Here is a 13,488-nt window from a genome sequence, read left to right on the forward strand (position 1 = left end):
GCCCTGGTATCTCGACACAACACGGCGGGAAGGAGGTGGAGGTATCTTGAAACGTGCAATCAAAAGCAACATTTGGAGTGGGGCCCGGGGAGGGAAGAGGAACAGGGCAGCAGAGCCGGGCGGAGGCCTGCAAGCCCACTCTCCCCAGGGCCACGGGGGCGCAGACAGCAGCACCACGCCCCCTGCTCGGCCCCCCTCCGAATCCAAGCGATGCCCCCGGCCTGTGATCATTCCTGGGTGGGCAGGAAGAACCGGCTGCAACAATTCATTCTTCCTCGGGAGCCACCGTGAACTCAAATACAGAGTCCAGAGAACTATGGGGTGCTGGAAGGATGGCATTTTTTTTTTTAGATCCAAATGTCTCATTTCCTCTTCTGGAAAGGAGCCACTGGAAGTGTGAGACAAGCAAGGCCACATCTGCTCCCTCCAGTTTGATTCCACTCTGGTTCCCTTTGGGGGAATGGTGGCCAGTTCCTCAGAACCTTCCAGGGGTGTCATACAGAATTTAACCTGGCCCAGACGGAGGCCTGGCCTCTGGCCTTGGCTCCTGGGAGCTGATCTCACAGCCCCTGGAACGTCCTGCCTGACGCCCGGGCGCCTGTTTACCTGGAAGCCTTGCACCGAGACAGACTAAAACTGCGATTCAGGGCAGGGGCGCTGGGCCCCGTGGGGTCAGCGCAGCCCACAGAGGGGCTGGAGACCAGGTGGGCCACGTGGGCATTCAGGCGCGTCCACATGACCAAGTTCCAGTAAGAACTCCGGAAGCCAAGGCTGCCCTGCCTGGCGATGCTCTGTGCGGCTGTCTCACCACGCTGCCAGAGAGCCAGCACTGCGTGCGACCCCGTGGGAGAGGACGGCGAGCTGTGAGCGGAGCCCTCCTGGATGCTGCCCCGCGCCTCTGCCCTCGGCTGACTTTAACCTGTCTCCTTCTGCTGTAATAAACCACAATCGTGAGAAGAACAGCTTCCAGAGAGTTCTGAGAATCCTTCGAGAGAATTACTGAGCCTGAGGGTGGTCTTGGGGACCCCTGAACTCTGCGGTCGGCGTCAGAAGTCAGGGTGGTGTAGGGACTCGCCTAAAGTCACACACTTGTTTTCCTCGTGGTTTCAAGTTTTGTTTGCTAATGTCAAACTGCCCATGAAACAGGTCAACCTTGTGTCCAAACATCATCTTTGAAAGTGTCTGCCATGAGGGAACTGTTCACCCAGGACAGTGCGACTGTTGTCCTGAGTTTCTGTCCTCTGATCTCTTCCTGAGCGACCAGCGGCAAAGCAGAGAGCGAGGGCCGCACCAGCCTAGGACCCGACACTGCTCAGAGCCGGACGTGGGCGCTTCCTCCAACGGTCTACTTGCTGACCCACCTGCCCTCCTCCACTGCCCCTCCCAGCCTGAGGAAGGGCTCAGCTCGGCAACGCCGGCCATGCCAGGAGGACGTGCGGCTGAATGGAACCACGCATCCAACCCTCCATCGAGGTGTCCACCCCGTGGCTGTGACCCCGGCAGGGGTGCGCTCCTCAAACGGGGTCTCAGCATCCTGCAACAGAACAGTCTCCACAAGAAGTCATGGACCCCTTGGACATTTGTTGTCTGGTTTACGACCCGGTACTGCATAGGCTGGAAGAACGGTCGCTGGCAGCAGCTAGGGGAGCCGTTCTCTCTTTTGTCACATGACATACAGCTAAATATGCTCAGAAGGCCTTTTCAGTAAGTTGTAGGATGACTGAGAAAGTGGACTGACACTTGACATCTTTTTTAGTGGGAAAATATTCAAGGCCTTCTCAACAAGTTCCTGATGCTGTTTCCAAGTGTCTTTTTTTTGTTTGTTTTTTTGGTGAGGAAGATTGGCCCTGAGCTAACATCCATTGCCAACCTTCCTCTTTCTTTTTCTTCCCCAAAGCCCCACTTCATAGTTGTATATCCCAGGTGTAAGTACTTCTAGTTCTTCTATGTGGGGCACCGCCACAGCATGGCTTGATGAACGGTGCATAGCTCTGTGCCCAGGATCCAAACTGACAAACCCCGGGCCGCTGAAGTGGAGCACGCGAAGCTAACGACTGCCACCCGGCTGGTCCCATGTCTCTGTTCTTTAACCACGGTGTAACGTCATACAGGGAAGTGCACGTATCTTCAGTGTACACCTCGCCGAATGTTTTCAGGCACACACCCAGATCCACAGATGGAATAATCCCAGCATCCCCTCCCTCATGCCCCTTCCCTGCCATCCCCCGTCTCGAGGGAACCACTGCTGGATGCCCATCACTGTGGGTCAGCCTCCGAACCCCCTATAACTGGAAGCACACAGTAGGTACTGATTAGTGCCTGGCTTCTTTCATTCAACAAAAGCCTGCAGATTCTTCCATGGGGCAGTAGCGTGTCTGTTTCCGTTGCTGTGAGAACTCTGCCATCTGATTAGGCCACCACAGACCCATCCTCCGGGGGTGGACACGGGGCTGCTCCGTCTGGGGCCGTCATGGCCGCGGCTGCAGTGAACCTGCGTGTCCCCGTCTTTGGCAGATGTGGGCGCTCGGCTCTCTGGGGTTTGCAGCTGGGACTGGAGCTGCGGGGTCAGAAGCTTCTCTGTCTGGAGGGCTTCAGGGGAGACTGCCAAGAGCTCCCGGAGGCAGCGTGCGGCCCAGCGGCTCCGGCCCTGCCGACACACAGAGGAACCTTGGCCATCCTGGCCGGCAGCGAGGGCACCTCCTCCTCATTTCACAGCGCATCTCCTGATGCTCTGACGTCGACGGAGTGATCCCGAGCTCCGTCTCACGCGCTGACTGGCCATCGGGCCATCACCTGGGAGCTGTCTGCTCACGCCTTTTGCCCATTTGAAAGCTGGGCTGTCTTCTCCCAGCCTGCGGCAGTCTTCAGGCTCTTCATGACGGTGTCCTTTGATGAACACATGTCCTTAATTTTATGAAGTCTAATTGAGGAGTCTTTCATGGCTCGTGGCGTTTGCGTCCTGTTGAAGTCTATGCCTACTTCGAGGCCATGAAGATCTTCTCCCACGTTTTCTTCTACAACTCTACCTTTCACACTTATGTCTAACATGTGTATGGCGTGAGGTGGGGTCAGGGTCACCTTCTCCGTGTGGATATCCAAAAGATCAGGACTTTCTGAAACGTCCCCCGCTCCCCACTGACTTGCAAGGCTCCTCTTCAATTGGATCATTTGAAGGTCCCCTTGCAAGGATATCATTGGGAAAGAAACATCAGGGTCCATCGTTTCCACTGAAGTTTTGCACACTCCGTACTTTAAACAACCGTTAGTCTACTTTTTTCCTTGTGGAATTTGCCTTAAAGGTGAAGTCTGAATTAGTGCAATATCATTTCCTCAGTACTGACGCTAACTACGTTTTTAGACCTAGCAGTTGAACTTGAATGTGTCTTTTTCACTCCGTCATTTGTTTCTCTTCTCCTAATAGAAGACTCTTTCTTTCTGGTTTGAGGAAGATGGTCCCTGAGCTGCCATCTATGCCAGTCTTCCTCTACTTTATGTGGGACGCCACCTCAGTGTGGCTGCCGAGGGGCGCTAGGTCCGTGCCCAGGATCCAAACCCACGAACCCTGGGCTGCTTACCCAGGGCCGAGCACACAAACTTAACCATCATGCCACCAGGCCGGTCCTAAAAGATGCTTTTTAAAGGGCCATCTGCATCTTTTATTTGAGTACAATCGTCACCGCCCCAAAGTTCCACGCTTGCTAAGCGTCCCTCCAAACGACGAATGTGGGCTCATGCCTCGACGCCTTTCCGTCCGACAGACTGAAACTCCCCCTTCCTTTGCTTCTCGACCAACTGCAAAGCATTAGCATCAAATCGATCTGTAAACCCTCCGGTTACGGGGACAGCCATACAGCCAGTATGGACCAGAAAGCGGACTGAGACACCAGGGAGGGAAGGAGGAGCCGCGTGCTGGGCAAGGAGCAGCTGTGCCCCGGCCACCTCCCGCAGCCCACACGTCCGCCCTGTGTGGGCGGAAGGCACACTTGGCCCCTTGGGGGCTGCAGGACAGCCAGCGCTTCCTTCCTAGCATTTCCGTGGCCCTTGTGATCCGGAACTGGATCCACGGCAGCCGACAGCATGGCGTGTCCTGTACTCAGCGTGTGTGAGGGCAGAGACCCAAGGCCTGGGGCGGAGCCTGGCCTGTCTTCTCAACGTGTGGCTGCCCCGTGATGGCCAAGGGAGACCAAGAAGGCTTGTCACCCGAGCGTGGGGAGAGGGCACCAAAAGTGGGAGGGTCAGAGGAGGAGGCCGCTCACTCTCTGCACCAGCCACGCCGCCTCCCCACCACGGCCACACGGGCGCCCATCACAGCACAGACTCTCCTCTCCTTCCAGCCGCCCCGCCACTGGCCGAACCCACCGGCCCCACTCTCCCCGCAGCCGCTCCGCCACTACGCCCCTGCTCGAGCACACCTGCCTGACCTCGTCCCTCAGGGCGCCTCTCCAGCGCCACATTCCTGCCTCGACCTCCCCACCATGCTTTATTTTCCCTCCCCACAGCCGACACGGCTTGTATGCTTCTAGAACATGAATTCCACGAAGGCAGGGGCCCTGAGAACAGAGACTCAGCCACCATCTGGGCAGCAACCGAACCGACAGGGGCCCACGGGCAACGGAAGGCTGGGCAGGTCCCCCCAGGACCCCCGGCCCAGCTGCCCACCCCTCGGCTTACCTGTCCTTGTACTTGATCACGGCATCCACGATCTTCTTCATCTTCTTGGTGAGGTTGGGTGGGTTCGGGGAGAGCTTCTCGGCGGGCGGCCGCCCACGCTTCTTCTGCTTCTTGCTCTCGTCGTCCTTGTCGCGGCTGCGGGTGCTGGTGGTCGGGGTGGAGGAGCCGGCGTCACTGTCCCGCTTGCGCTTCCGCGACGACTTCTTCTGCCGGACCTCCTCTTCGATCTCCTCCAGCGTGCCCTCCTCGATGGCCTTCAGGGTCAATAGTGGTAAAATAGGACAGCCAGCACCGAGGTCGACAAGCAGAGGCCGCGGCGCGAACCCGGGGGCCCGGCTGGGGCGGGACGCGCACGGGGGTCCCCTGGGCTCCGAGAGGGCATGAGAGGCCAGCTCTGCGCCCCCAGCACACGCCGCTCCCCCCCCAAGTCAGTCCTAACACATAAATGGGTGCACTTCACAAATCAAGGAGTCACATCCTCATGTGCGGAGCCCGAAGAGTGAATCCCGCCAGCCCTCCACCTGGCAGTGACACTGGCAGCACTCCCACCCTAGACCCGCCGCATCTTTTTAAAACTGCGGCAAAACACGTAACAGAAAAGTGGCCACTGTTAAGTGTGCAGTTTGGTGGCATCAGGTCCATGGACACTGTGTGCAGCCATCACCGCCATCCACCTCCGGGGCTCTCCCCTCCCCCCATGCCACGTGCACAGGGCAATCAGACCCACGCACCCATCGTGACTCATGTTTTTGCTTACTATAGCCTGGGGATGTTTCCTGTCGTTCTTCTGCAACAGAATTTGTAAGGTCTGTTTATTTCATCGCATAACAGGCCTTAATGGAACCTTTCCCTGTTCCTGAGCATTTGGGTGGGTTCCATTGTTTTTTGGGGGGTGGGGACCATGCTAAATAAAGCCACAACCAACAGCAGTCTTTCCTGCAGAGAGATTCCAGGAAGTGAAACTGCTGACTCAAAAGACAGGAATGGGAACAATATTAACTTTAAAATAATCTTAATTGACTAATTCTCAATGATAACTAACTTGCACGTTTTATCCCTGGAAACAAAGGGACGGGCAGCCAGGTCTCCCTGGGAGCGTGGAATCAGGAAGAAGGCAGGGCCCAGTCCTGAAGGATGTGCCTCGCATTCAGTGGCTGTGACTATCAGCCGGGCACAGGGCTGGGCACCGAGGACACAGGGCTGAGCGGAACCAGATGGGCAGCGATCACACGGACACGCCACAAACATGGTGACAAGTGGGTCAAGCGCCAGGAGGGAGGCTCTGATGGTGGAGCCAGTGTGTCCTGGTCAGGGATCGGGGAGAGCTTCCCGGAGGAGGGGGCACTTAAGCTGAGATCTGGAAGGCAGTGGGAGGGAACGGCAGCCGGGTCAAAGGAACAGCATGGAGGTCACACGGCAGGCAGGAGGGACGGAAAGAATCGACATGTGGGAGGGCATGCACTGTGAGCCCAGGGGGCACAGGGGGTCGAAGAGTGTCCCCCAAACTCACATCCACTTGGAACCTCAGGATGTGATCCTACTGGGAAACTGAGTCTTTGCGGATGTCATGACTTAAGGATTGAGATTAGACCACCCCGTATTAGGGTGGGCCCCAAATCCAATGAGAGTGCCCTTAGGAGAGGCAGAAAAGGCCACAGAGACGGGGGGCGAGGCCGCTGAAGACGGAGGCAGAGACTGGAGCGATGCTGCACGAGTGAAGGAGCTGGGGCCACCACAAGCTGGAAGAGGCATGGAAGGGTCCTCCCTTCGAGCCCTCGCAGGGAGCACAGCCCAGCTGCCACCCTGACTGTGGACTCTGAGCCTCTAGAGCCAGGAGAGAACTAATTACTGCTGTTCTAAGGCCCCAGTTTGTGGTAACTGTTAGAGCAGGCCCAGGAATCCACACCAGTGTCCCTGGATCTGTGGCCCAGACATGCAGGTCAGGCAGCAGGACAGGAGCCCGGAACATTCTGACGGGTTTTGGTACATACGACATCAGGGTGGCTGCCAGTTACACATCCACCGCTAAGATAGCCTGTCTGGGCCAAATGCATTTCCTTTTTGCTGAGGAAGATTGGCCCTGAGCTAACATCAGTGCCCATCTTCCTCTATTTGGATGTGGGTCGCCGCCACAGCATGGCTGATGAGCAGTGTGTAGGTCCACCAAAGTGGAGTGCGTGAACTCAACCATTACACTACTGGGCCAGCCCCACACGTATTTTTCAACTAATGTAAATTCCGTTGAGTATGACATACAAAAAGGCATGTGCTCAATGGGGAAAGGAGAGTCTTTTCAACAAATGGCGCTGGGACAACTGGACATCCACATGTGAAGGAATGAAGTTGGACCCGACCCTACACCATCCACAAAAATTCACTGCAAAAGGATCACGGACCTAAATGTAAGAGCTGAAACTCTAAACGCTTGAAATAGAACACAGGGGTGAATCTTCATGACCTCGGACTTGGCAATGGATTCTCAGACATGAGACCAAAGCAGAAACAAATAGAGAAAAACAGATAAACTGGACTTCATCAGAATTAATCACTTCTGTGCTTAAAAGGACAATATCGAGAAAGTGAAAAGACAACAGGATGGGAGAAAATATTTGCAAATCAGACCTCTGGTAAGAGACTTGTGGCCAAAAAGCATGTGAAAAGATGCTCAACACCACCAGCCACTGGGGGAGTGCAATTCAGAACCACAATGACGGACCACTTGATGCAGCTAGAATGGCCACAACTAAAAAGAGAAGTAAGGGGCTGGCCCCGTGGCGTAGGGGTTAAAAGTTTGGTGCGCTCTGTCTCAGCAGCCCAGGTTTGCGGTTCAGATCCCAGATGTGGACCTACACCACTTGTCAGCCATGCTGTGGTGACGTCCCACATACAAAATAGAGGAAGACTGGCACAGATGTTAGTTCAGGGCCAATCTTCCTCAGCAAGAAAAAGTAAAAAGACAGATAGAAAGTACTCGCAAGGAATGTGGAAAACCCTCCTATGCTGCTGGTGGGCATATAAAATGGTGCAGCCACTCTGGAAGTCTGTTAGTCCCTCAAAAGGTTAAATGACAATGACCACTGGATCTGCTTCTAGGTATATACCCAAGAGAAATCAAAAAGGATGTCCTCACAAAAACCCACACACGGATGTTCACAGCAGCACTATTCACAATGGTCCCGAAGTGGAACAACCCAACGTCCATCACCTAATGACTGGTAAACAGAACATGGTCTGGCCACACAAGGGACTATTATTGAGCCAGCAAAAGGAACGAAGTTTTGATACATGCTACGATTAACCTCTAAAACATTCTGGAAAGTGAAGGAAGCCAGACACCAAAGGATCACATGACGTGTGACTTCATTCATACAAAATGTCCAGAATTGGCAAGACTCTCGAGACAGAAAAGGGCCCACTAGAGGCCGAGGGAAGAGGCTGGGAAGGGAGCTGAAGGGGACAGGGCTCCTGTGTGGGGTGTCAGGATGTCCTAACGCTGATCTGGGGTGACGGCAGCACAAGTCTGTGAAAATGCGAAAACCAGTGACCTGTACACCTCAAATGGGGGACTTCTGGGGTATATAAATTACATCCCCAAAAAACAGAAGTGTGCACAAAAATTACTACATTGTTAGCTACTTTTGAAAAGGCACCTGCTGTCTCTAAAACGTAGGGTTGGTGACACCCCGGGAGCTGGAGTGGCGGTGGGGCCCAGGTTCCTTGGGAAGAACAGGGGTGTTCTTCCTGGCCCTGGCGCCCCGGGCTGATGGCTGGGGAACGGGACACCCCGCCCGCCCACCCCGTGGTTCGCGGGGCCCCTGGCACATTGCAATGGCCTCCCTTCATGCACAGCTCAGCAGGCGCGCGAGTCGGGGGCTTCGGAGCTGCCAGCAGGGGGCTGGGGCCACCGGGCCACGCAGACTGAGGCGGCACTGGGGCCGCACTTGGTCCAGAGGGGGCCCAGGCAAGCACCACCGCTCATCTGGGTGTGGAACTCAGCAGGGCAGAGCTGCTTTCTGGGAAGTGTGGCTTCAGGGACCACCCAGGGCTTGGTTCTTACTTATCACCTGGGCGCTCGGAGCCCTGAGCAGGGGAGGGTCTGATTCGTCACGTGACCCCATGCTGACCCTGGTGCCAGGCGCCCCGCAGGGGCAGGGGAGCAGGGATGAGGCGGGAGGGCCTAGCGGGCATCTGCAGCCCTGTGTCAGCTGTGTGCCGCTGTGAGGCCGGCTACTAGCTGCTGGGGACGCGCTTGCGGCCCCCAGAGTAGCCACAGACCCGACCTTGGGGGGCTCCCTCTCCCTCCACAGCCGGGTGGGTGTCCAGCTCACGGGGCAGCTGCCGGCTGTCGCACCCCTGGCAGGGTGACCTGGCGGTCACCAACTGATCACTGTGCCTTCCCTCTCACGGACTCAGAGGTGACACCGAGCATGGTCCGTAGGCACCCGTCCCTATGTTAGAAGCCTCGCTGCTGTTCGTGAGAACGACCAAGAGAAGCGGCGGGCAGAGGCCCGGTCACGCAGCCCCGCCACGGCCCTCGCCGGCATGTACCTTGAGCCACTGCTTCTCGGTCAGCGAGTCGCTGTAGTCCACCTCCTTGCGGTGGCGGGAGCCGCGGCCAAACATCTTCTCCTCCTCCTCCTCGCAGGTCAGCCGCTCCACCTCGGCGTCGTCCTTGATGATCCACGAGGGCAGCTCGTCCTCCTCCATCAGGCGCGGCTTCCGCTTGGGGTTGCGCGCCTCCTCACGCCTGCGGTCCAGGTCCATGCGCTGGGGCGCGGGAGGGGACAGAGGGAGAGAGGCGTCAGCACAGCACAGCCAGCGGGCACATGAGGGGCACGTGGACAAGGGGCTGCGTCCCTGCCGCGGGGACCGACGTGCAAACAGCACTGGGCAGTCAAATAGCAGCCCTGGGGTCTGTGCTGGCCGTGCCGGCCCGGCTTCGACAGCAGACCCCGGCTAGGGGAAAATGGGAAAGGAGGGGAAGGTCACAGAAGAGGAGCCGAAATGGGATGCGGGCGCGAGGCCTGCCAGGGCAGAGAGCCCCCCTCTGACCCCATGCCGCCAGTGGCTTGCCCCGCAGGGAAAAGGATCTCTATGACCGAAGCCCTGATTTGCCCCTTGGACTCGGCCAGTGTTAACTCCCCATCAGCCATCGGACCCGGGAGGACAGGCAGTCGGTGGGACTGAGGGCCACAAACGGGTCAGGGGATGTGTGCATGCTGCACATGAGCACACGTGTGTAAGAGTGTGTGTGTGTGTGTGTGCGTGTCCCGCCATCTCTACGACACGCCAGGAGGTGGCGGCCAGGGAAGGAAGACGGGGCATGAGGAGGGCTGGTGGGGCCACCCCGAGGGCTGCCCCAGGTTCCGGGACCCGCCACGGACACTCGCGTGGCTAGGAGACCGCTCGGCTGTTGCCAGGGCGGGGCGCTCACCATGAAGAGGTCGAACTCCTCCTCGTGCCGGGCGATCATCTGGTTCACCGTCTCGTCGTCCGGCACCTCATCTTCTTCCTAGAAGACGGCACAGGGTTAGTGCGAGGGCGGCGGGCCGGGCTCGGAGGCGAGCGGCGGCGCTCCGTGGGAGATGAGCTGGCGGTCCAGGGCGGCTGCGGTGGACGGGAGCCACGCGGCAGCGAGAGGCACACACGCACACGCACACGCACGCTCCGTGGGGTCGGGCCCTGCTGGCCGTCTCAGCCGAGAAGCCGAGGATTGAATGGGCGTGGAGACTGAACGACCCTCTCACCTTTAGAGGTGGCTCCTCCAGGTCGGGGTTGACGCCCGCCGGCGGAGGGGCAGTGTGGGCGAGGCTGGCACTGCCGCTGCCCGCGCTGCACTGTCTGCTCTGTGGATAAATAGAGGACTTCAGTCTCCAGGGCTGTCAATCCGGCGTCTTTCACCAGCAGTTTAGAAAAAAAAAACCACTTCAAAGAAAAAGCAAGTACTCATCCTCTTTCCTTTCAGCCCACACTCCCTTTACTCCAAAGGGATGCAAAAAAAATAAGAGTGCAAAAAAGGCAAAAAAACAAAAATGAAAGCCGCTCATGCGTCCACCACTCACGCCGGGGAGGGGTCGGGGCCGGCGCTGCCCTCACCTCGTCCTGCTCCTCGTGCTCGAGAATGGCCTGCAGGAAGGCGCGCCGCTCGTGGCTGGAGGACTTCTGGTCGAACATGCCGGCCTGGATCACCTTCTGGTCGACGTTGAGCTTGTACTTGGCGGCGGCCAGGATCTTCTCCTCCACGCTGTTGACGGTGCAGAGCCGTAGCACACGCACCTCGTTCTGCTGCCCGATGCGGTGGGCGCGGTCCTGCGCCTGCAGGTCCTGGGGGAGAGACGCCTGTCAGTCCCGAGCGGCTCTTTGGGTCTTTAAGGGGAACTCGACCTCGCGAGGCCATCAGGAGGCGGGGACCTTCCGCTTCTTGGGCGCCTGCCTCGGGCCTGGCCACTCCACCTGCCCCACCAGCAGCTGCACGGGCTGGACGCTCGGGGCCATGGCCTGGAGGCTGCGCGGGGACCATCTGCCCTGAGGCCCTCCAGCCCAGCTGTCTCAATGGGAGTCAACAGAGACTCGGGACAAAGCGCAGGTTTGGAGAGCAGCCCAGGGGAGCGCACTGCCAGGCAGTTCCTATCACGACTGCAGGGGCCCCTCGCCCGCCCAGGAGGGCCCTGTGCTCAGCGCCGCCGTACCCCAGGGAGGGCAGCCTTTACAGGATGGGACCAAAGCTACAGCAGCATGGCAACTCCTGGTTCGCCATGCTCGCTACTTCCTCACTGTGCAACCCAGGCCTGGGCCGAACCTCTCTGAGCCTCAGGATTCGCTCTGGGCCCCCTCGTGGCCACGGTGTGCATGAGAGAAGCGGATGGGCGCTGGGTGCTCGGCCCAGGGCCTGGCGTGGAATAAGCTCTGACAGTGGGAGCCGTGTGCCACCACCTGCATCATCGCCCAGCACAGAGCCAGGAGGGCTCCCGCGACATCCTTTGTCAGGGCCCAGCAGGTGTGTGGGGCTGAACTTGAAATTGGCCCCCAGTGGGGGCGGCACAGGCCACACCTGGTGGGGGGTACAGGAGTGCCTTGTGTCCAGGCTGGGCCCAGGCTTGGCCAGGGGACTTCGTGGGGGGGCCAGCGCCTGATAAGGTGCCCCGGCCCTGAAGTGAGCTTAGTGGCCTGAAGCCTCCTAGTGTGGTGGAGGCCAGGGGTCCTGGGGGCCTCCGCCTGAGGTCTGCCTTCTAATGGGGGAGGCATGCCTGACCACCGCTCAGGAAACTGGCCATCACATGGTCCAGACGGGACCCACTCCCCATGTTGACGGGAGGAAGGGACACTAGCAACCACCCGGGGCATGCATCAGATGGGCTATAGTTTACATGCTGCTCATCAGAGCTGCCAGGCCACGTGGAAGGGCACGCTCGCACCCTGTGGATGGCAGAGAAACCTCAGGCAGCCCGCTGGAGGTCACTTCAGTAGAAGCAACCAGAGTATGAAGGGCGCACGCTGTGGGCTGAGCATCCCACCGCTCAGGGGTGACGTGGCTGGGAGCTCTCCGAGGGGCTAGTGGTCATCCCAAGAAACAGAAACCCAGACGCCCACCAAGGGGGCTACGGAAGAAGTCTGGGGGCCATAACGTGCCAGGACAGCTGGCAGCTGCCGAAATGGCTGGTGGGGCCCAGTGTGCTCACACGGAGAGGCGAAACACTTCGGCTGCTAAAGGGAAACGACGCGTGCCAGAACATGCCATCGTCGTGGCAAAGGCAGGACACGCGTGTGCACACAGGCAGAGGTGGGGTAGCTCAGAGCAGAGCAGGACTGGTGGGAGGGAAAAGGGACTCCAGCTCGCGCTACTCCGAACTGTTAGTATTCGCATTTCTTAAAGAACAAGAATGTATTACTTTTATGATAGAATGCACGGACGGTTAAAAACGTACTTAAAAACTGCTGTATCTATAAAACACCGTATTCTGTGCCTCCTGGCACGGAGCCCCGTGGAGGGCATATGGATAAAAAACAAGAGAATCAGTGCACGAAGTATGCTCTGAATGTTGTTTCAGAAGCGCCCGTGGGAGCGAGCTGGCACAGAACACAGCCCACAAGGACCCGGTCACGCAAGCAGCGACCACGCCCTCAACCAATAGGACCGGGTCTTGTCCGCTTTCTTTACGCTTTTACGCTATCCAGGCCTTTTTTTTTTCACATAACAACGGAATGTATTTTTTTCATAATCAAAACAAAAATTATTTCGTTTTGAGAGCCAGAGGAAGGGAACCCTCTCTGGGCTTCTCTCCGAGGCTCGGGGGCTGGGGGTGCTGCCACCACAGGCTCCAGGGAGCCGCGGGCATGACAACGTGGCATGGCCCGAGGCTACAGACCCCGGCCCGCTCCTACCTGGTGGGGGTTCCAGTCGCTGTCGAAGATGATCACAGTGTCGGCCGACTGGAGGTTGAGGCCGAGCCCGCCGGCGCGCGTGCTGAGCAGGAAGATGAAGTACTCGGAGCCCGGCTCATTGAAGGTCTTCAGCAGCATGCCCCGGTCCTCCGCCTTCGTGGTGCCTGCCAGTGCGGGGGACAGGTTCAGCAGGGCGACCAGGACGGGCTGGGGGGTTGGGGTGGCAAGCAGACAGCTTCGGAGAGCAAGGACAGTGCTCACATGGGTCCCACAGGGGCCACCTGAGCCACGGCCACACTCGCTCAACACGCAGCCATGAGCTTCCATGAGTGAGCAACTTGGATTAACAACAGTGACACAACTGACGGCCACTCCCCCTACCAGGAGATGACACTGAGCCCCAACTGGCCAGCTGCATGTCCCCATGTACAACAG

At 58.2% G+C, this 13,488-nt stretch overlaps 1 protein-coding gene across 13 annotated transcripts in view; it reads right to left on the reverse strand.

Moving 5' to 3' along the window:
* Window positions 1–13,488, reverse strand: part of SMARCA4 (SWI/SNF related BAF chromatin remodeling complex subunit ATPase 4) — an 85,124-nt gene that overhangs the window by 12,302 nt on the left and 59,334 nt on the right. For 7 of the 13 annotated variants that reach the window (XM_070625484.1, XM_070625488.1, XM_070625485.1 and 4 more), the window contains 6 exons: window positions 13,054–13,217; window positions 10,768–10,995; window positions 10,419–10,517; window positions 10,106–10,183; window positions 9,220–9,438; window positions 4,672–4,925 (listed from right to left, as the gene is read on the reverse strand). In XM_070625484.1, coding sequence (XP_070481585.1) covers window positions 4,672–4,925; window positions 9,220–9,438; window positions 10,106–10,183; window positions 10,419–10,517; window positions 10,768–10,995; window positions 13,054–13,217 — 1,042 coding nt within the window. The remainder of the gene's footprint in view (window positions 1–4,671; window positions 4,926–9,219; window positions 9,439–10,105; window positions 10,184–10,418; window positions 10,518–10,767; window positions 10,996–13,053; window positions 13,218–13,488) is intronic. The other 6 variants (XM_070625495.1, XM_070625491.1, XM_070625492.1 and 3 more) reach the window with 1 other exon arrangement.

Source organism: Equus przewalskii, chromosome 6 (genome assembly GCF_037783145.1).
Source record: "Equus przewalskii isolate Varuska chromosome 6, EquPr2, whole genome shotgun sequence".
Lineage (NCBI taxonomy): Eukaryota > Metazoa > Chordata > Mammalia > Perissodactyla > Equidae > Equus > Equus przewalskii.